Genomic DNA, 23728 nt, shown 5'->3' with positions numbered 1-23728 from the left:
CAATAACTTTTTTTCCTTCAGTGCTGAGTCCTGGTAGCAAGAGTCGCTTCCGCTTACAAGTTTCAGCATGGATTTTCACATTTTTAGGATCTTAAAAAAAAATACTCCAGTGTTGAGTCCTAGTAGCAAAAGTGGCTTTCGCTTACGAGTTTCAGCGTGGATTTTCACAATTTTATGAACTTAAAAAAATATATATATCATTTTTAAAAATAATTAATACCGGAAAAAAATCACAAAGTAGTGAATTCGTGATAAGTGAAGACGCGATAATCGAGGGATTACTGTATTGTTGTGTAAAAGAAAATCATTTAAAAATACCTTGCCATCGCTTACTGAGTTTCTGTTCTGATTTTAACTGGACCACTTATGTTATGGATTTGGTGCTTTATATTTGTAATTCCAAATAGCTTTATCATTATAATCATCATCATTTAGCATGATCTGAATCGCTTATCAAACAAGTGTTGCCGGTTGCTGGAGCCTATCACAGCAAATTGTACATTCTATAATCACCTCTCCAAAAATGTTCTGATTTAATTTTGTGTTTATAGTGTTTGATGAGCTTGTTGAAGCCTATTTGGAGCAAGTCAGAGGTTTATTGGATGGAGGTGTGGACATAGTCTTGGTTGAAACCATCTTTGACACTGGTAATGCCAAGGTAGGTGCCCCAAGAATCAATTCACTTAACATTAAGCAGAAACGACCTAGGACCTACGTTAACACTCAATTAAAAAAACTAACACTTGAAGCTCTGTAAAGTCGAATTCAAATGATTTTTTTTTCTATTGAGGGAAAGTTAAAGAGTGCTATTTACAACTCTGACAAATTTGAATGGTAAAAAAAGGAGTACCGTATTTTCCAGACTATAAGGTGCCCTGCATTATAAGGTGCGCCTTCAATGAATTACATATTTAAATTTGTTCCATGTATAAGGCGCACCACACTATAAGGCGGACCGCACTGCATTATACGGGCCTACATTAGAGGCTGGGGTTATGTTATGCATGCACTAGATGGTGGTGCACTAAAGGGAATGTAAACAAAACAGTCAGATTGGTCAGTCAAACTTTATTAATAGATTACAAATGAACTTTCTGACAACTCCATTCACTCCCAAAATGAATATACAACTGTTTTATTATTTTCTCCGTGGTTAAGTATTAGTATTTTCGTGACACGGTTTAACCTTTAACAACAGCAAGGTATAACATGCAAGTGCAACATTTATATCAGATAGTGGAGGGGAACTTTTCCTCCATTTAGTGAACAGGTAAAAAACATTCTGATCCTCTTACGGTACATTCAACGTTAGTGCAATCACAATATAGTATCACTCATAATAGTGCAAAGCAATAACAATAACATTAATAACTCAATGTTGTTCACGCGGGTGAACCTTGCGTGCGCTCACGTACAAAATGAAGCACTATAACATTCAGCGGAACTCGGCCGTTTCGTCGAAAGACGTTTGGTCCCCGGACGTTTGGTCGACCGGACGTTTGGTCGACCGGACGTTTGGTCGACCGGACGTTTGGTCGACCGGACGTTTGGTCGACCGGACGTTTGGTCGACCGGACGTTTGGTCGACCAGATGTTTGGTCGACCGGACGTTTGGTAGAACGGACGTTTGGTCGCCGGGTTGTTACTCACTGTTGAAACCAGCTCTCAAAATTATAATCATGAGAGAGTGAGTTTAATATCTAAATATCTAATATCAAAATATCAACAGTAAACTCTGTCATAATTTGACAGCGAGCGAACCCGGCGACCAAACGTCCGTTCTTCCAAACGTCCGTTCTATCAAACGTCCGTTCTACCAAACGTCCGGTCGACCAAACGTCCGGTCGACCAAACGTCCGGTCGACCAAACGTCCGGTCGACCAAACGTCCGAGTTCCGCTGAATGTTATAGTGCTTTATTTTGTACGTGAGAGCACGCACGGTTCACCCGCGTGAACAACATTGAGTTATTATTTGAGAAATATTTTATTTGTATTGTTTTTGTTTTTATTTTGCTGCTTTCATCACTTTAAATTCAGAGTATGTCACCTAAAGGTTGAGAAAGTTTTTGAATCATTTATTTTAATTGAACCCAGTTCTATATAACAAAAATTTAGGCAATCGTGAGTTGATATATTTTTGTATCCGCCATGTAAATAAATACAAATACTTTTTTTTCAGGCAGCACTGTTTGCCATTGATCTGTTGTTTGAGAAGAGTTACGGACGGAAACCTCTCTTTGTAAGTCTATACAGTCATACCTCTACTTAAGAATGCCTCTAGGTACGAAAGTTTCAGGTTACAAGTTTTTTATATGCAAATAAGTGACTCGAGATAGGAAAAAGATCCAAGTTGCGAAATCCCCCAAAAAGTTAATGCATTTCCTTATCCGTTATTTTCTTTTAAATTCTGCTTATTAAGCAATTAAAAAGTACAAATGCAATGTGGCACATATTTTCACACACACACATAGGGCACACGAAAAAGTCTAAAATGTACTACAAAGTGGACGGCTGTCGGCCCTGGTAGAACTGGCTCTTTCCACCATCTGGCGGACAAATACGGACATTACATCTATAAAGGCCGCGTTGGAAGATATATAAAGTACACCTCTACTTACGAAATTTTCAATTTACGAAAAAAGTCTTGGAACGACTTAATTTCGTAAGTAGAGGTATGACTGTACAATATTATTTCCTTTGTGACATGTCTGTAAAACATTTGTTCTCTTCATTGTTTAGATTTCAGGAACCATTGTTGATAGGAGTGGTCGGACACTCTCAGGTCAGACAGGAGAAGCTTTTGTAGTGAGTGTGTCACATGCTAAACCATTATGGTAAGTGGAACATATATTTGAACGCCTGAAAATTAAAATGTCTTCCAAATATTTATGTATGTAGCCTTAGAAATAAATCAGCATTTGTTCCTGACGTGACTACTTTGTTTCCATACGCTGTCATACCTAGCTATCCAGATGACTGATTTAAACCAGTTTTGAAAAAGAAGTGTTATTTTTACCGACCGCTCCAGTGAGCATTGGGTAAGATTGTATAAAATTTGCAAGCGTTTCCAATTCCAAGTTGTGGTTAATAAGCTTGAAAACCGGAACCAATTTCTGTCTCTCGTTTGTCTTGCGTCTTTGGGGGCCAGTTTGAGACTGGTGGCACTAAACATGCCTATTCAGAATTATCACTCTTTATGGTTGATTGCCGAAAGTAGAATCGTCATTCCCTGTGGGTTAATCCAAAGAAAGGATTTTTTTGTTTTTTTTTGTTTTACCAAAAGATGTACACTAATACCTAGTTTTTCACGGATAATGTAGACCAGACAAGGCTGCAATAATAATAAAAAACGCAAAGTAGGATCACCCTTATTATTACTACATACAATACTACATGTTTCGTGCCTATACGAAAACACACGTACACAAGTACAATTCTGTGGAGTCCCTCCGAAGCTCCTTTAGCAATAGACTGCGGCACCCTCTTTGCAGGAAGGAGCGCTTCCGCAGATCCTTCCTCCTCAGCTGTCAGGCTCTTTAACAAAAAAATGGCTGTGTTAAGACCTACCGTATGCATGCATGTACATTTATGTGTATGTATGTATATATGTGCTAAGCAACACGCTTATTTATTTATATATTTATTCATGTATTTATTTATTAACTTACTTATTCCCTATCTATTTATGTCTAAAATGCCTTTCCTATTCCTGCATCCTCACCCTCTTGCTACTGTGACAACGAAATTTCCCCAATACGGGATGAATAAAGTTATCCAATCCAATCCAATCAAGAAGTGTATTTATTAAATATCACAGTTACAGGCATGGGCGGCTCGGTGGTGCAAGTGGTTAGCGTGTCGGCCTCACAGTTCTGGGGTCCTGGGTTCAAATCCAGGTCATGTCCATCTGTGTGGAGTTTGCATGTTCTGCGTGGGTTTCCTCCGCGTAATCCGGTTTCCTTCCACATTCCAAAGACATGCATGGTAGGCTGATTGGACACTCTAAATTGCCCCTAGGTATGGGTGTAAGTGTGCATGCATGGTTGTCCATCTCCTTGTGCCCTGCGATCGGCTGGGCACCGATTCAGGATTTCCCCCGCCTCTGGCCCGGAGTCAGCTGGGATAGGCTCCAGCACCCCCCGCGACCCTAATGAGGATAAGGCGGTTCAGAAAATGAGATGAGATGAGATGAGTTACAGGCATATGAAAAGACTTTAATGTATTAATATCTAAATATAATATATAAAAAAAAAAATTTAAATACTGTACTCAGTGAAAATAGTTCCTCTCCACTTGATTTAAATGATGAAAAAAACAGGTTATTGTCCAAGTCCTCTTTGTTAGATTCGAGAGGCATTTTTCTTTCTGCAAGGGGTTTTCAACGCACAAGAGTAATGTCGACTGCCGTTTCTTTTCTTGTACAAATATTGCTATTGGTACTCAGCGCAGAAGAAGCGAAACCGGAGAAGAAGAATGAAGTGCCGATACAAACAATAATACGCCGAGCCTCTTGTGGCATTGTATGGATTTTGAATCGCTGTTGAAACTGCCTCTTAAACGTCCTGCTTCATCTAATGCAGGGGTCTCGAACTCAATTTACCTGGGGGCCGCTAGAGGCCGAGTCTGGGTGAGACTGGGCCGCATCAGGATTTCCACAAGAAAAGCATTGATAAAACATTCCAACGTTATCAAATATCTTTATTTTTTAACAAAAAATAATGAATTAAATAAATTAACTTAAAGATGAATAAAAAATAAATCAATCAGTAATACAAAACCAAATAATACTAATGAGCATACAGTAGATATACACTGGCTGGCTAAGTAGAGAAAATGAATTATTTTTATTCCGTTTCAAATGTCTGTATTAACAGCTCTTTAACCTTTAACTTTCTGAACTTGAATGGAACATTGAACATGAAATATTCTGAACACGGCTTCTCTTGCCTACTCCTTGCTGCTAGAGACCTGGCAGCGCTTCTTCTCACATAGTCACATTTGGCTTGAGGGAGGAAGCAGTGGAGACCCTCAGTAGAGCTTGAAGATGCTCATCAGTAAGTCTGGACCTGTACTTGGACTTATTGAAGTTCAAGGTGGAGAAGAGCTTCTCACACAAGTATGTGCTCCCAAAAAGGCACATGGTCCGCTTGAACCTTCGGGAAAGTTCAGGGAAGTTGGGGGTCAACTCTCTCAAAAATTGCCCAAGCTTGTCTGCTTCTCCACTCACCTCCCTGAACTTGGCTTTGAGTGCAGAGTTGCACTGCAGGTCAATGAGCTCCATTTGAAGCTCAGGAGGGGCATCTTGCACATCAAAGGAGAAGGGGTCCGCAAAAATTTGAAATGTGGCTTTGTGTGTCTTGAAGTCTGCAAATCTGTGATCAAATTCCTCCTGTAGCTTCGAAATGGCCTCAACATACTTCTCACCACTGAATGGTGTGCCTGCATCCACGAGAGCCTTGCATGCTGGGAAATGGCAAAGGTTTGTCTGAGAGAGCTGGGCTTTCCATAACACAAGTTTAGTGCAGAATGCTCTCACGTTGTCATAGGCAGCACTGACAAGTTGCCCCTGGCCTTGTAGCTTCTTGTTCAGTACATTAAGCTCATGTGTGATATCAACAAGAAAAGTCAAGTCCATGAGCCATTTGGGATCACTTAGCACAGGATCAATCAACTCACAAACGGCGTAGCTAGCTTTGACTGCTGCATTACTGTCTTTGGTAGCCTTCTTGAAGAGATCCTGTTGCCTCAGAAGACGTGTTTTAAGACTGGCAACCTGGTTGGCTCTCTCATCTCCCTGGTATTTTTCGTACCCCTCAGCATGTCTCGTAGTACAATTACGTTTCAAATTGTATTCCTTGTGCACCGCAACTTTTTCAGTGTAAATGAGACACGTCGGGGTGCCCCTGTGTTCAACAAAGAAATATTGCACTCCCCACTTTTCTTGAAACTGTCTGTGCTCATCACCGACCTTTCTCTTCACGGCAGGCTTTGAAAGAGACATCTCTGGGGCTCTGTAATATGTTTTTCCACTTGGAATGAGTCTCGGGTTGATCTTTCACATTCAGTCGCGCGGGTTTGTGGCGCATGTGCACTTTCGCTCTCCGTTTCAATCGCGGAGATGGCTACAGACACTGACACAGGCTGGATCACGGATCATAGCGCCTCATTCAGTTCTATGCTGAGAGCAGCGGAGGAGTGTGCGCGCCGAGCGGAGTGATCGGCCTCACGGCTTCTCCTCCGCCCAGCTAATTGGAGGAATGAATGAGTGAGTGAGCGAGGCACTGGACAGCCCGGCCGATGTCCCGCCCTCCAGAGCCGTATACCTCACCGTGATTGGTTCATTCAGCTCCGAACCAAAGTTCCCTCTAATTTTTTGTTGGTCTGAGCAGAAAGACAACCTCCCTGAGCGCACTGAGTACCAGTGTGAGCGACATCATCGGTACTCGGATGATTCGCCTAAAGACGTTTCGCCGACGGACGTTTGACAGACGGGCAGGTCGCCGAATGGACGTTCCACCGAACGTTCATTCGGCCGAATGGACGTTCCACCGAACGTTCATTCGGCCGAACGGAGGTTTCGCCGAAACGGGATTTGAACGCTCGCCCCGCCGGATCGTGTGTGTACAAGTTTTTCAACCTCGGCCCGCGGGCCATATACGGCCCGTTAGGATTTTTAATCCGGCCCGCCACCGGTGTTGTCCAAATTATAGTAAAAATCAATGTTCGTCTACCATCAATGGCAGTCCGGGAATAAGCACTCTTGGGCAGGCAGATGTAGCAGAACCGAGCCGTAAAATGACAGCAATCGGGTCAAATCCATCCTAAAACAGCATTTAATGATTAAATACAAATACTGGATGATATCGCGATGGAGGCAAAAAAACGTCTATAGACGTCCATTCGCCAAACGGCTCAAAATGCTCTCAAATTCGGTCAAATCCAGCTGAAAACAGCGTTTAATGATTAAATACAAATACTAGTATTTGTATTTAATCATTAAACTAACAAATACTAGTACGACCTGTCCGTCTGTCAAACGTCCGTCGGCGAAACGTCTTTAGGCGAGTCATCCGGTCACGACATCATCATTGCTCGCTATCGGCACACCAGTATCACACCTGCCACAAGCAGGTGCATGTCAATGTTCCCTCTAATTTTTCATGTAAAACATGCTGTAAAACAAGAAAAACAGAGAGCTACTACCACTGGCTGCCACTTAAACGGCGCCATCATGGGGAAAGGGGTAAAAAAAAAAAAAAAAAAAAAAAAAAAAATTAAAAAAAAAAAAAATCGATCTTTCATATTAAGACGGGGGCCGCAAATTATCGTCCCGAGGGCCGCAGTTGGCCCGCGGGCCGCAAGTTTGAGACCCCTGATCTAATGCATCATAAATGAATCTACCTTGCGTTACATCTAGAAGGAAAAAGCGAACATTCGGTAACCACGAGGAATAAAATAATTGTTAAGGTGGACAATGCCCTATCGGGAGAAGATGGTTCCTCTGGATACCAACATCACAGCTGCCAACTTCTCCGGAAAATCCGGAGTTTACTCCGGACAAGTAACACAAACTCCGGGACTTCTTACAACCTCCCTAAATTTCGGAAATCCAAAAAAATGTCGCTTACATTTTTTTTAAAGCAACCATTTCGGAAAAGTGCCAAATTTCCAAATTAAATGTCTCAATATTCACACCATCGATACGGCTTCCGCCATCTTACACATTTTATTTAACTGCACTGTAAACCGGATGATTTCGGTAACATGAGTGCATTGTGAACCATCCGAGTTACAAGTTCTGACAAATGATCCGTCTTCAGTGTGGCAATTAAGTCGGAATCGATTGCATAGGTAGCCTCTATCACTTAAAAAAGTATTATTAAGGCTGACTAAACCACCACAGTCTTTTGTTTTCAAACAAATCCTATCATTTCCGGGGTTGTTCTAAAGCAGGGGTAGGGAACCTATGGCTCTTTTGATAGGTGCATATGGTTCTCCGCTAAACTGTGAGGTAAAATATGGAAACAGCTGTTGAGAGAGCTCAGTCCTGAATGCATTAATAAGTGTGTTACGTGATCAAAAATTCCATTAGATTCTTCTGCATGCATGCTCCCATTGATTATCATTGATTTGCAACAGTGCGACAATGTTGTCAAAAGATCTGAGAGAACGTTTCTACTTTAAAAGTGGTGACATTACTACAAATAGCACACATTTTAGTGTATTTTTACTTTTAAATTTTGAGTATGGCTCTTAAGGAATAATATTTGAAAATATGAATTGTTTATGGCTCTCTCCGTCAAAATGATTCCCAACCCCTGTTCCAAAGGAAGTAGGAGTACACAGCACTGGTAAGTCTTATCAGTATGCCTACTTGGGATAAGCGCAAAATGGTTGGCAATTTGGATGAAACTTCTAAGAAGAAACCCAGACACTCGCAGATGTTTTTTTTGGTTCGTATTCGATGAAATATCCCATGTTCAAGCCAGCTCCAAAAGGACCGACATTTGCACATTGCACAACATGCAAGTGTGACTTCAGCGTGCCACACGGTGGACTTACTCACTGTAAAACGCACATACAAGGACCCAAACACAAAGATAAACTTATTTTCATTATTCTGTACTTTTTCAATAGTTTGCAAAAACACAATATTTCAATCAATGTAAAAACATGATAATAACAATTTGATTTAAATTGTCCTACGCTTATTTTTTTTACATTTTATATTGATTTTGCGTGAATCACATTCACTCCGGAAATGGGGTCGATGGAGGTTGGCAGCTCTGCAACATGATTAAAACCAAAGCTAAGACCTTTTACAATAGCGTAGCTCCTGACAAAGACAATGAAAATGAACCTCAAACTTGTTCCAGTTCCCCGAGTGAGTGAGCCTCCTCGCTACCTACGTCGAGGAAGATTTCCCTCACATAATTCAAGAGATGGTTGGAGCAAGTTTTTAACATGGATGAGGCTGGCCTTTTTTGGAAGAAGATCCTTTAACGGACATTCTTATTCAAAGATGAACTGAACCGAATCATGTGTGGGAATGCTTCTGGCTTCATGGTAAAGGCAAACTTAATCTACAAATTTGACTATCCTCATGCTTTAAAAAACAAGAAAAAAGCCTTGCTGCCTGTCTACTTGATGAGCAACAGGAAAGCCTGGCTCATGAAATCCTTCACAAAGGACTGGTTTTTAAACAGTTTCATCCTGAACACGAAGCTGTACCTCGCTGAAAGGGGGCTGCCCTTAAAGGTCTGTACTTTCCTGGAGAACGTGGACTAAAACTCCCATTTACCTGTTTTTTGGATTCATATCAAGCAGAGGAACTATTTTCACTGTAAGTACAGTATTTAAAATATTTACAATTTTGTATACAGACGCTCCCCTACTTACGAACGAGTTAGGTTCCGAGCGATTGTTCATAAGTTGAATTTGTTTGTAAGTTGATTCAGTGCTATATTTTGTATTATAATTTATGTTTAAGGCCTATATAAGTATATTGAAGGTTTATATAAGTGCATTTGTATGTTTAATGCTTGTATAAGTAACGCGCATTGGTTTGTACTGAAAAAAACATTTAATAAAATGGAGAGAATATGTACAGTACTGTATAGAGAGAGAGAGAGATTTATGTATTAGAAAATGGCCGAAAGAAGCAATCTAACGACGATTGCACAGTTTTCTTCTTTTTTTCATCATAAATGATGCGGTAGCACTGTATGGCATCATTCAATTGATTTGCAAACTTTGTGCAACGTTCAATATTTGGGTCCTGCTGCTCGATCTTTCTGTTTATAAATGGTACTGACGGTCGAACGATTCAAGTTGTATGCCCGTGAAACGCTCACCACTCTCACGCGCATCAAGCTTCGTTATTATTGCCACTCGTTTCAAATGAAATGGCTTGCCTCTTCCTTGCAACTCCCTCAATAGAAGCCTTTCGCTTTTTACCAACCATATTCAATAATGGATACACGAGATATTTAATGATACAAATGAAAAAGGTTCTTTGCGCACTGGAGATACGTTCACGCACTTCCGCATTGAAACGAAGAAGGTAGATGCTGGGTGAGCTGAGCCCTCACAGCGCCAGGCGTATTAGCGGCGGAAAGAACCACTACTCAGGAAAAAATACAAAATTGGACTTACGAACATTTTTCCACTTAAACGCAATTTGCAGACATGTTCGTATGTACCGTTGTTCGTAAGTTGAATGTTCGTAAGTAGGGGAGCGTCTGTATTCATTCATTCGTTCATTTGTCCGTTTGTTCATTCATTCATTTTCTGAACCGCTTTATCCTCACTAGGGTTGTCGGGGGTGCTGGAGCCTGTCCCAGCTGACTTCAGGCCAGAAGCGGGGGACACCCTGAATCAGTAGCCAGCCAACCGCAGGGCACATGGAGAAGGACAACCATACACACTCACACCCTTACATAGGGGCAAGTTAGAGTGTCCAATCAGCCTACCATGCATATCTTTGGAATGCGGGAGGGAACCGGAGTACCCAGAGAAAACATGCAAACTCCACACAGGTGGACCGACCTGGATTTTAACCCAGGACTCCGGAGCTGTGAGACCGACGTGCTAACCACTCAAGTTGCCGGGCCCAATGTTGTATATATATAGATTATATTTAGATATTAATACATTACAATGTTTTCCTATGCTTAAAGTTTTAATATTTAATAAATACACTTTGTGATAATTGTATTAGTTTGTATTTTTGTATAGGCAGAAAACATGTAGTGTGGGTGATCCCACTTCACGGTTTTTCGATTATCGCGGCCATGTCTGGTCTACATTATCCGCGATATCCGAGTGATTACTTTTCATTTAGCATTTTTTGGCTAGTGCAACTTATACTCTGGTGCGACTAATATGTAGACCGGGAGGAATATAGCTTCTCATCCTGGAATGAGCAGCTGTCACTTGTTCCAGGCCTGGGTTCTTTTCATTCATTCATTTTCTGAACCGCTTATCCTTACAAGGGTCGTGGGGCGTGCTGCAGCCTATCCCAGCTTCCTATGACCAGACAACATATGTGGCCAGATTCGAGAAAACAGAGTACCTGGAGAAAAGCCCCACAAGCTCGGGGAGAACAAGCAAACTTCACATAGTGAGGACACACCTGAGATCAAACCCTAAAACCCTAGAAAAGTGAGGCCGACGCGCCAACCACTTGTCCGCCGGGCGCCTATTCAAATCTTTTCAATCACAGCAAACTTGATTCGGGCATGGCTGCTGCGTCAATGTCCCTGGCAACTTTCCCCAGTTTGTTGGGATCGAGCCCCACCTTCTGCAGGAAATAGCTTACCAATGTCATTGGGGTCTTCAATGGGGCTTTCCATTCCTATGAAGCAACTGCATCAACCAGGTCCTGATCATGTTTTTTTTTTCAGTTATTGGGATGGGACTATCCTCTTCAGTGGTTGGATTGGATAACTTTATTCATCCCGTATTCGGGAAATTTCATTGTGACAGTAGCAGAGGGTGATTAGACAGAACAACAAAGCAAAAAGCACCCAGTACAAAGTAAATCAAAGTAAATGGGATCATTAAGAATCACCAAATCAAATCATTAAGACAGAAAAGCAGCAAAAACACAAAACGAGCAAGAGTGGACGGAGCTACCGCCGCCGGCTGCCACTTGAACGGCGCCATGTTGGTTGGGATAGCTAAAATGGATACAGACTCAAAAAGACGTTGTAAAGTTGGGCAAAAACTGGAACCACAAACAGGAAGTCTTCCATAAGATGGGGAACTTCTGCAGACTGTGACCGAGGTAGAGAATATGCAGAGTCACTCTTCCAAGCTTATCCACACAGTTCCTCAGTAGTCTGGAGCTGAAGACAACAGCAGCAGAGCAGGACTCCGCTTCCGGCCTGGTAAGCACCGACAGCTCTTCCATCTTATCCCATGATGGAATGGTTGGTCAGAAGCGTTGCTTCTTCTCCCGGCACTTTTGTCCAGCTCCGAATTTCCAGCGGCACCGAGGTGTTTCTCCTTCTGCTGCGTATTGTAACAGCTAGTCCCATGTGTATGACAGCGTAGGCATGGCTGATGGTTCCAAAAAAGAAGTGGCAGAAAAAAGCCAGGCTAACAGAACAAAGAAAGTTGTAAAAACATTAAAGTAAAAAGTATAAAGTACAAAGTAAAGTAATAAGGAATGTATTAAGAAATATTTAAATGTAATTAAAAAAAAGATAGAAGGGCTGTAAAACACGAAAAAGAAATAAGAGTGGACAGAGCTACTACCACTGGCTTCCGCGTGACGGCGCCATCTTGGAAAACTGTGAGCTTAGCAGCAAGGTTCTTAAAGTGACACGATAGAGCATCTCCAATTTGGACGTACCTTGATTGGGAAAGATACCAAATAGTTTTAATGTTTATCGTTGTTTTTCACCATTCATGTGTTTAGTTTACAATGTATGTTTTCCTCTCAAGTAGTTACTGTTAAAATTTGTGAACTCCAGCTGTTTATTTTTTTTATTGCTGATTATGTTCTTGTGTTTTTCCTCAGTATTGGTCTTAATTGTGCCTTAGGGGCAACAGAGATGAGACCATTCATCGAGGCCATAGGAAAGTCTACCACTGCTTTTATTATCTGTTACCCCAATGCAGGTAAAAAAAAAATCAACATTACAGCCTGAGATATTCATTCATTCATTTCCTGAACCGCTTATCCTCACACGGGTCTGGGGTTGGGGGGATGGTTTGGTGGTGCTTCTGCAAGGAGCCTATCCCAGCTAAATATAGGCACCAGGTAGGGTACGGCTGACGCACGGGCCGCCGGGCCACCTGAGATATTCAAATCTCAAATTTGAAAATTAAATCGCTTTGATTTAAATTTGGGTACTCAATTGGCCTCCGATTCGAAAACAATCTTACCTCCTGGCAGGTATTGTTAAGAGTGGATGATCCAGCAAGTTAGTTTCCCCCATTATCCCCTTGATTATTTTGGTGGTTACTGTAAGCGTTACCTGACTACCATACAAATTTACAGTAGCCCCAGAAAGGTTCAATAAGCTGCGGACATTCCAAATGGTGATGGTCTGTGCCCATGGCGCAAGTAGATGGGACACGAGGTACTCAAAATTTGATCTGGGAAGTGCAGTTTTTTCTTTACCAGAGCTGAAAAAACTGCTACATTGGATTTCACTGAGCCACATCCCAGAGTGATTTTGTTTGTGAAATAAACCCAAAAATGACAAATATATCATTTTTAATCCCATTTTGCTATTGGCGCGAAAACTAGTTGTTACTGAGTGACATCACTGGAAGACGACATCTTCACCCACTACATCGTTTTCCATTTAGATTCATTACTGTGGCAGTCAGTGTTTTTGGTTGTTTTTTCCCCCCAAGAAATTCAATTGTTTCATCGGAAAATGGTTCGAACTCACGTGGGGAAATTGGACCAACATGAACCCTGCCGAAAAAAGCCTTTTACCCCGAGCTGGTGAAAATAAGTCTATTCTGTAATTTTAATCCAAATATTTTCCTCAAGACTGCTTTGACCAAGTGACAAATCACATTTGGCCAATGAGTTGCGGTGTTTTGGGGATAAACTGCAGTAAAATGTACCGGTGTTAGATGGTTAGCGTGCGTACTAGCTTTGTCAAAGACATGGCAACCAAAGTGACAAAGCTTTGGCCGGCCACCATCACCAAAAGTGCCCCAGTAAAAAATCCCCGTTTTAATTTTAGATTATAAATTACCGTATTTTCACATCTATAGGGCACACTTAAAAGTCTAACATTTTCTCTAAAATGGTCGATGCGGCCAATCTTGTCGGTGCACTAAACTCAATTTTTGTATGGCCCTGACCGCTTGAGTGACTGGTTTTATTTCTTGCCGGCACGGTACTTATTGCGATCAACGCAGCGAACGTTCACCCTAAAAATAGCCTCCCCGTGCATTCCAAGCATTACGGTAAATCCATTCAAAACATCCCAGGGGAGTGGCAAGGCATTTGACTTCCGTGTGCTTGCAGCGCTTTTAACCCTCAAAAATACTCTCAATACTTAAAGAAACAGCCTATCAGAGCCATACAGAGGAAATGCCTGGCGTGAATGACATCCCAATGCCGATGTGAATGCTTGGAAAATGGACTGAAGCCATGGATCAAACACAATTTAACAGCTTTGCTAACGGCTTGCTAACAGATTGCTAACGGCTTGCTAACAGATTGCTAACGGATTGGTAACGGATTGCTAACAGATTGCTAACGGATTGCTAACGGATTGCCAACATTGTAGTTCGGGCAGGCAGCCTCGCACGAGTTACGTGACGATTTGGAATGAATTGTCGATGCCGATATAACAGCGAGGAGAATCAAAGGCTTGGGAGTGATGCATGTCGCGAGTTACTATGGATTGTGGATGACTGGGCTCAAGTGTCGGCCAGCACTGTTGGAGCTTTCGCCAAAGCTGGAATCAAGTTCCCGGAATACACAACTCTGACTGACAGTGGAGCTTAACATGTTAAACGCCGAACTCTCTATATCAGAGTGTACCTTTGACCTCCATAAAGCATTTTTAAACTTAGTTTTGCTCGTGCTGTCTTTAAAACAACACGCTAGTGCCAAGCCTAACATACGCTAGCAGCTAGCATAACATATGTTAGCGGCTAGCGTAACATACGCTAGCCTAGTGTCATGCTCAAATCAAAATCAAAAGCCTTTATTGTCATCATACACAGCTGCGTATAATGAAATTGGTGGTGCTACTCCACAAAGTGTGTTTTCCTTGCATATGCTGCCGTGGCCTTTTTAATGCCTATCTTCAGGTCTGCTTTGGCAGCGCTGTATTGTACCTTGTCCCCTGACCTGAAGGCGGTGTTACGGCATTTGATGAGTGCCTGTGTCTCACTATTCATCCAGGGTTTTTGGTTAGGAAAAACCTGGATACGTTTATTAACAGTGACATTGTCCGTACAGTTTTTGATATAAGAAAGTACAGTGTCCGTGTAGTCCTGGAGGTTCTCGTGTTCAAAAAGTTCCCAAATGGTGCGGGAAAACAGTCCTGCAGCTGAGAAAGGGCGTCCTCAGGCCATGTTTTTATTCTCTTTATTTGTGGCCTTGTTAGCCTCCGGAGTGGGGTGTATGAGGGGGTGTGGGACAGGGGTACTCGGACGATTCGCCGAAAGACGTTTGGCCGACGGACGTTTGGCCGACGGACAGTTCGCCGAACGGACGTTTCGCTGAAACGGGATTCGCGCGCTCGCCCCGCCCTTGTTATTCTTAAATGAATGTTATCTGTAATGCGCCGTATATGGCCAAGGTTGAAAAACATGTACACAACTGTCCGTCGACGAAACGTCTTTCGGTGAATCGTCCGGTCACAGGGACAAACAGAGATGGTCGGATCCAGCAAGGTGAGGGAGGGGTGTGGCCCTTTAAGCATGTTTGATGTTAGAATAAACATGGTCTAGAGCAGTGGTCTCAAACCGGTCCTCAAAGGGCCGCACTGGGTGCAGGTTTTCATTCCAACTCAACAAGAGGATACCTTTTGCAAGTGTAATCAGTTAATCAGTTGATTGCAGCCAGGTGCTACTTATTTTAGAAGACACCTGATTGGTTAAAATGTCGGCACTGGATCGGTTGGAACAAAAACCAGGACCCACTGCGGCCCTCGGCGGAATCGGTTTGAGACACCTGGTCTAGAGTTTTATCTCATCTGGTGTGACACTTCTCGTACTGGATAAACTTAGGCAGAACAGTCTTTAAACATGATTTATTGAAGTCACCGGCGACAATAAGGACTCCATCGGGGTGTCAAGCTGCTGTTTGTTTACAGTCGCTAGCAGGAGGCTAAGTGCCGCGCTAACGTTAGCATCCGGTGGGATGTAAACAGCCATTACAATCACTACCGTTAGCTCCCTAGGTAGATAGTAGGGCCTGCACAGAACTGCTAAGAGCTCTAAATCAGGGGAACAGTGAGTGTTAATGATCCTACTGTTGCAGCACCAGTTGTTGTGTATTTACACGAAAATCCATGCTTAAACTCGTAAGCGGAAGCCACTCTTGCTACTCGGACTGAGCACTGAAGAAAAAAAAAGTTAAAATAGGGGTGACCCTACTTCGCAATTTTTCGATGATCTTGGCCATGTCTGGTCTACATTAACCGCAATATTCGAGGGATTACTGTATATATGACTCCCTGCGATGGCTTTTATCACTCAAAAGGCTTGTCGGCTAAGCAACTGTAACAAATGGGGCAGTGCTTTTGTGAAAGGTCATTTGCTTGATTTTTAGCTAATGATTGCTATATGCACTTTCCCTCCATTTCACACATCCAAGTCATCTCAATCTGACCCCTCTCGCTTTGTTGGCAATATTGCTGATCTTGTCCAGCATTGTCTTATAAAGAGAATCTTAGCATTCTCAACTGTTCAGATGAGTCTCCTGTGTTTTAGTCATTGCTAACACCTACAAACCATGCAACTTGCCTATACTATACATATATTGTGTGTGTTTCTGTGTGTTTGTCTTGGAATGCTGATACAATTTTTATTAGGTCTTCCCAACACGTTTGGAGCTTATGACGAAACTCCACCTCTCACAGCCTCCAATTTAAAGGTAATTATAAAATACATTAAATATAAAATAATTAAATTATGTTCATTTTACATTTAATTGTACTTCCATGAGCCATCATTCTAGTTACGGAAGAGTTTGTTCTTCATAATGCCCTTAGGAGCTCAGGTTTCTGGGGCTTTATTGACCCACCAGTGTCATTTGTAGCAACAGGTCCCAGCTGAGGGAGCAGATCATACATGGCTATAAATTTTTTAGGACAATACCTTTAGAAGCCAGGTCTAAATACGGGGCTCAATGGTATGCACAGATACAATCAGAAGAAGCAATGTCGATACCATTTTCACTTACTTGCATATAAGCTGCATTTGTCGGAAAAAAAATGATGACTGAATCGAGGGTACGGCTTATATGCGCATAAAAACACGAGATGCACGAAACTGCGAGTTGAAGACGCCATGGCACGATGACGTATGTCATCAACATCTTAAACTTCTGGAAAGAAAATTGTAATTTCTGTCATTAAAAAGCATCAGGTTCTTATCAAGATAGACATTTCTTTTTTCAAATTGAATAATTTGATATTTTGCAAAGACAGCCATATTAACTTCCTTTTGATATTGACCCTAATTATGTGCTTTTGATTCATACAGAATCTCAGAAATACCACGTGCGATGATTGTTCTTGAGATTTCCCTTCACATTTGTACTCTATTAAAACCATGAATATGGAGATGAAAATTGTGAATCGGGGGCGGCTTATACGCTAGAAATGGTAAAATTTAACAATTTTAAGGCAATTTTATGGGTGCGGCTTATACGCGCAGACGCCTTATATGCGAGAATACGTTGCTCGCTTTTCGTTCACTGCTTGTACAAGACAAGTGTGTGATCGGGTGAGTACAGAGCTTGGTGGCAACAAAAAAGAAGAATCCTTGGCTTTCTTGCGCATCCTACAGAAGCTGTTTTTTGGTTGGTTGAATGTCATGCCTCTGGGAAGGACGAATAGATCTGTTGTACTGAGCGAAGTATAGCCTCTGGAACTAGACACAGAAGAATTGAAGTTAGCATCATTTATAATTCTATTTCCATACCCTCACAAGGTCTGATGCCAATCCGAGCCAACAAACTGCACTGGTTGCCATCTAATTGCAAGGCAAAATAAAATGGACAGCCACTGTATCCTCAATCACCTCAGCCCCCTGATGAATGCAGAGCTGGACCCTCTGCAGTTCGCCTATCGTCCAGGCATTGGTGTGGAAGATGCTACCACCAACCTGATGCACAGGTCTCTTTCACACCTGGAGAACGCGGGAAGCACGCTGAGAATGATGTTTTTTGACCTCTCCAGTGCGTTCAACACCATTCAGCCGGTTCTACTGAGAGGGAAACTGGAAGAGGCTGGAGTAAGGAACCACCTAGCCGCATGGATCATCGACTTCCTCACTGACAGACCACAATATGTGAGACTCCAGGACTGTACGTCTGATGTGGTAGCTTCAAGCACGGGGGCCCCACAAGGCACAGTCCTCTCTCCACTCCTCTTCTCCCTCTACACATCGGACTTTAAACATAATACAGACACCTGCCACCTCCAGAAGTTCTCTGACGACACCGCTATTGTTGGACGAGTGACGGACGGGAACAACCTGGAGTACAGGGGAGTCATCACAGCCTTTGTTGACTGGTGTAGGCAAAACCACCTCTACATCAACACCAGTAAGACAAAGGAAATGGTCATCGATTTTCGGAGGAATCCTCAACAGACCACTCAGGTGAACATCCAGGGTATAGACATTGAAATCGTGGAGAATTTTAAGTACCTGGGTGTTCACCTCAACAACAAACTAGACTGGTCCACAAACACAGATGCCCTGTACAAAAGGGGCCAGAGCCGCCTCTACCTACTGAGGAGTCTACGGTCCTTTGGAGTGTGCAGGACACTGCTGAGGACTTTCTACGACACTGTGGTGGCATCTACAGTGTTTTATGCAGTGCTTTGTTGGGGATGCGGGAGCACGGAGAGGGACAGGAACAGGCTGAATAAGCTGGTCAGGAGGGCCAGCTCTGTTCTGGGCTGTCCTTTGGACTCTGTAGAGGAAGTGGGAGAGCGGAGGATGCTGACCAGGATGATGTCCATCATGGACAGCACCTCCCACCCCCTGCATGAGTCTGTGGAGTCCCTCCGAAGCTCCTTTAGCAATAGACTGCGGCACCCTCTTTGCAGGAAGGAGCGCTTCCGCAGATCCTTCCTCCTCAGCTGTCAGGCTCTTTAACAAAAAAATGGCTGTGTTAAGACCTACCGTATGCATGCATGTACATTTATGTGTATGTATGTATATATGTGCTAAGCAACACGCTTATTTATTTATATATTTATTCATGTATTTATTTATTAACTTACTTATTCCCTATCTATTTATGTCTAAAATGCCTTTCCTATTCCTGCATCCTCACCCTCTTGCCACTGGAACAACGAAATTTCCCAAATACGGGATGAATAAAGTTATCCAATCCAATCCAATCCAATGTTGTGGAGTTGTCTTGTTTGACACGCCTCTGAAACATTGGGGACAGTGCCTCTGGATTGGCAAACCAAGGTGGTGGTTTCCCTTTTTAAAAAGGGGGACCGAGGGTGTGTTCCAATTATAGGAGGATTACACTCCTCAGCCTCCCTGGGAAAGTCTATTCAGGGGTACTGCAGAGGAGGGTTCGTTGGGATGTCGAATCTCGGATTCAGGAGGAGCAGCGTGGTTTTCTTCTTGGCAGTGGAACAGTAGATCATATCTATACCCTCAGCAGCGTTCTCCGGGGATTGTGGGAGTTCGCCCAGCAAGTTTACATGTTTTGTGGATTTGGAGAAGGTTTTTGACCCTCCCTCCCCAAGGAGTCCTGTGGGGGTTTTTCAGGGATCGGTTCCTGTATGATCGATGTCAGAGTTTGGTCCTTATAGTAGTTAGATCCATTTCCAGTGGGGATTGGAATCGGCCAACGCTGCCCTATTATACCAATTTTGTTCATAACTTTTAGCACCAAAACAGCAGATGGCATCCAGAATTTGACTCATAAATTCTCTTAGAAGTTAAAATACGAATAAAAAATAAGCAAAAGCATCCTGTCGAACAATTTTTCTCTAATGGTCTGTTTTTCAAATCGAATGAGCAAATGTTTGTCTGGGCAATCCCTTGCTTCGGCACTCGGACGTTTCGTCGAAAGACGTTTGGTCCCCGGACGTTTGGTAGAACGGACGGGGCGTCGACCAGATGTTTGGTAGAACGGACGGGGCGTCGACCGGACGTTTGGTAGAACGGACGGGGCGTCGACCGGACGTTTGGTAGAACGGACGGGGCGTCGACCGGACGTTTGGTAGAACGGACGGGGCGTCGACCGGACGTTTGGTAGAACGGACGGGGCGTCGACCGGGCGTTTGGTAGAACGGACTCTCTCTCTCTCTCTCTCTCTCCCTCTCTCATGATTATAATTTTGAGAGAAAGAGATTACCTGGTTGCTCGCTTTCAACAGTAAACTCTGTCTCTCTCTCTCTCATAATTTGACAGCGAGCGAACCCGGCGACCAAACGTCCGGTCGACGGCCCGTCCGTTCTACCAAACGTCCGGTCGACCAAACGTCCAGGGACCAAACGTCTTTCGACGAAACGTCCGGTCACGCCTTGCTTCCCAATTCCTGATATTATTGTTTGTTTGATTGTCTGCCTTCAGGAATTTGCAATGGACGGGCTAGTAAATATTGTCGGAGGCTGTTGCGGCACGACTCCAGCACACATAAGGTTTGCATAATTTGTTTCATTGGGTATAGTTTCAGGTACTGTATTTTTAAATCATGCATTTCTCTGACATTACCCTTGTGCCCATCTAAAAGTAAAATACTTTAAGCCTTTAACCGACACCTATAGTCCACTGTCAACTTTAATGACTTTAATGAAATAGATTGCACTACACTGATCTATAACCTGTAGTTTTATTTTTTATAAAATAAAGTAAAGAAGTGACATACATGTATTTCTCCCTTTTTGGCTACTGACGCCAAAATCAGTAACCGGAAGTGACACGTTGAAAATTGACTTTTTGTCATGCCCTCATCCGTGTAATATCACTATTGTGGAGGTAAGCACTTTTTCCAAACAATTTAATAATCTTTATCAGAAGAATTGTAAATGCATGCTCTGTATAAGCCTCTACAGCTCTCTAACTAAGCAACCAATGAGAGTGGGTTTAGCAAAGAGCTGGGGAGTGCTCAGCATCAAGATGGGCGGCTGTCTGTCTTGTCAATACCAAACGGCGCTGGATTCCAGCCTAATTGCGGCACATGATTTAAGTGGCATTTCGTCTGTCACCTTGCAGTTTTGTGCATGTCAAGTCTAATTTTTGCGCATTTAAGTTGTACCCCTGATTGTTATTTTTTTAACAACAAATATAGCGGATAGATAATAAATAAATACATAATTGTGTTACACTAAATATACATACAGGCGGCCCGGTGGCGCGAGTGGTTAGCGCGTCGGCCTCACAGCTCTGGGCTCCTGGGTTCAAATCCAGGTCATGTCCATCTGTGTGGAGTTTGCATGTTCTCCCCGGGTCTGCGTGGGTTTCATCCGGGTACTCCGGTTTCCTCCCACATTCCAAAAACATGTACAGTAGGCTGATTGAACTCTCTAAATTACCCCTAGGTTTGTGTGTGAGTGTGCATGGTTGTCCGTCTACTTGTGGCCTGCACTGGCCCAGAGTCAGCAGGGATAGGCTCCAGCACCCCCCGCGACCCTAATGAGGATAAAGCGGTTCAGAAAATGAGATGAGATGAGAAATTATACATACCATATTTACTTGTCGATGTCAAAATAAATTTAGTTTAGTGTTATACAGTGGTACCTCGACATACGATCGTAATCCGTTCCGAGACTGAGATCGTATGACGAGCTTCTCGTAACTCGAGCGGACGTTTCCCATTGAAATGAATGGAAAACAAATTAATTCGTTCCAACCCTCTGAAAAAACAACAAAAACAGGATATTGGATTGGAAAAAATGTTTTATTTCTTCTAATTCGCCATCTATTAACAAAGTAACACAGAACTAGTGGTTTAATAGTAATAAAATGTGTTTAATCTAACTAAAATTGGGCGGATTTCGCCGACGGGAGACAGAGAAGCACAGAGGGGGCGGGGGGGTTCGTTTTTTTTTACAACGCAATCGTTTACGGAACAAACAAATTTAAATTAACTTGGATTAATATATACAGACACTCAAACATACGTTTGATGTAACTTTACACAAAACTGAATTCTAATTTTGTTGTAATCTTTTGTTACCTTCGTTTTCCGGGTTGGTGGTTTGCCACGCCTCCACCCTCACGTTCGCTATCGATGGGCTGTTTGCTGTTGTACTACGTATTCCCTTCAAATATTCCGAAAATGATTCACACAAATGTACTCACAATAGGATAACCCACGACCACTTGCCAATGAGAAATAGTCTTGTAGTACATTTTAGCGATCGCTCCGCTGCTCATACAGACCGGCTCGCAACTCCCTCGTTGTAATGGCTTTGGTCGCAACCGCTTTAAACGGCGCCTATGAGAGAGAGTTGCGACCAGAAATATTACAAAGAGGGAATTGCGAGCCAGTGCCGCTGATGTTCTTAGGAGCAGCGAACGAGAAGTAATATAATACTCCTCGTATTAGATAATAAAAATAACAGGAAATGCAACAGCTGAGCTTACCCACGTATTGATTGTGGGTAATGAAGTTTCATTCTGAGAAAGAGTGCCATTGCCTATCGGCGTTGTGTGCACGAGTATACTTCATTACCCAGAAAGCCCTCTTTTTGCCCGCGCATGCGCGTTGTGCGTTTCCTGGTCGATGCGTAGGGGAAACTCGTCTGAATTAATCGTTCAGTGCTCGTACATATTGTTATACACGAAAGAGATGCAAAAAAAGACATTGCCATGGCCACCTGGCTTGGTCGCATCACGAAATTTTGATCGCATCACGGGCGAATTATTCGATCGAAATTTCCGTCGTAAGACGAGAATATTGTATGACGAGCGGTCGTATGACGAGGTACCACTGTATTTGTTTACCTTATTTACTCACATTAAGCCGCTTTCGCCAGACACAAGGTTCACCCCTATTATAACTACAAACCATACCACACTTTCGTGCCCATACAAAAATACAAGTACACAGGTACAATTACCAAGAAGTGTATTTATTAAATATTAGAGTTATAGACATATGAAGACTGTAATATATTAATATGTAAATACAATCCATAAATTAAAAATTTTACAGACTTACTGTACTGTACTCAAAGTGAAAATACCTTATTTACTCGCATGTAAGCCTCTTTTGTCGGACAAAAAAATGATGACTGAATCGAGAATACGGCTTATATGCGCATAAAAACACGAGATGCACGAAACTGCGAGTTGAAGCCGCCATGGCACGATGACGTAACAACAAAATGGCGGCGCAAGCGACTGGCCCCGATACGGTCATTTATTTCAAAATAGAGAAAAGATAAACAGATAAAACGCTAAACAAAACTTATTTTGACGTCTATGAATGAAATTCAAGAAAGAAATGTACGTATCTTGAATAAAACGTGAAAAAACGTTTCCGTCACTGCTCGCTCGGGGCACATCCAACTGACCTAGGTGGGGGGCGGCCATCTTAGCCATGGCGCTGCCATCTAAACCTAGTTAAACGTGCTCTGACTGGTGAGACGCGAGTAGCCTTGATTTTGAAATAAAACAAAATTCCACTTGGATTTTTTTTCCGTTTTATTTGACAACTATTGGAGTAATATGAAACATCGAAAGAATTGAGATATTTTGACATTAGAAGCAATATGGCTGCCACAACATCTTAAACTTCTGGTAAGAAAATTGCAATTCCTGTAATTAGAAAGCAACAGATTCTCATCAAGATAGACTTGTTTCTTTTTTTAAATTGAATAATTTGATATTTTGCATTTACAAAGATTATGATATTGACCCTAATAATGTGCTTTTGATTCATTCAGTTTCTCAGAAATACCACTTGTGATGATTTTTCTTAAGATTTTCCCTTCAAAGTAACACATTTGTAAAACAATGACTATGGAAGTGAAAATTTTGAATCGAGGGTGGCTTATACGCGAGAAATTCTAAAATTTAAAAATTTCAAGG

General features: G+C 42.4%; 1 protein-coding gene across 8 annotated transcripts in view; it reads left to right on the top strand.

The window, feature by feature from the left end:
* The window catches only part of mtr (5-methyltetrahydrofolate-homocysteine methyltransferase), a 151843-nt gene that overhangs the window by 29613 nt on the left and 98502 nt on the right, over nt 1-23728 (top strand). For 6 of the 8 annotated variants that reach the window (XM_077625051.1, XM_077625052.1, XM_077625053.1 and 3 more), the window contains 6 exons: nt 552-658; nt 2181-2240; nt 2741-2835; nt 12528-12628; nt 16525-16586; nt 20264-20331. In XM_077625051.1, coding sequence (XP_077481177.1) covers nt 552-658; nt 2181-2240; nt 2741-2835; nt 12528-12628; nt 16525-16586; nt 20264-20331 — 493 coding nt within the window. Of the gene's footprint in view, nt 1-551; nt 659-2180; nt 2241-2740; nt 2836-12527; nt 12629-16524; nt 16587-20263; nt 20332-20614; nt 20669-23728 lie in introns of those variants that run through there. The other 2 variants (XM_077625057.1, XM_077625056.1) reach the window with 2 other exon arrangements.

Source organism: Stigmatopora argus, chromosome 18, assembly GCF_051989625.1.
Source record: "Stigmatopora argus isolate UIUO_Sarg chromosome 18, RoL_Sarg_1.0, whole genome shotgun sequence".
Classification (NCBI taxonomy): Eukaryota; Metazoa; Chordata; class Actinopteri; order Syngnathiformes; family Syngnathidae; genus Stigmatopora; species Stigmatopora argus.
This window is presented reverse-complemented; position numbering and strand designations above follow the sequence as displayed.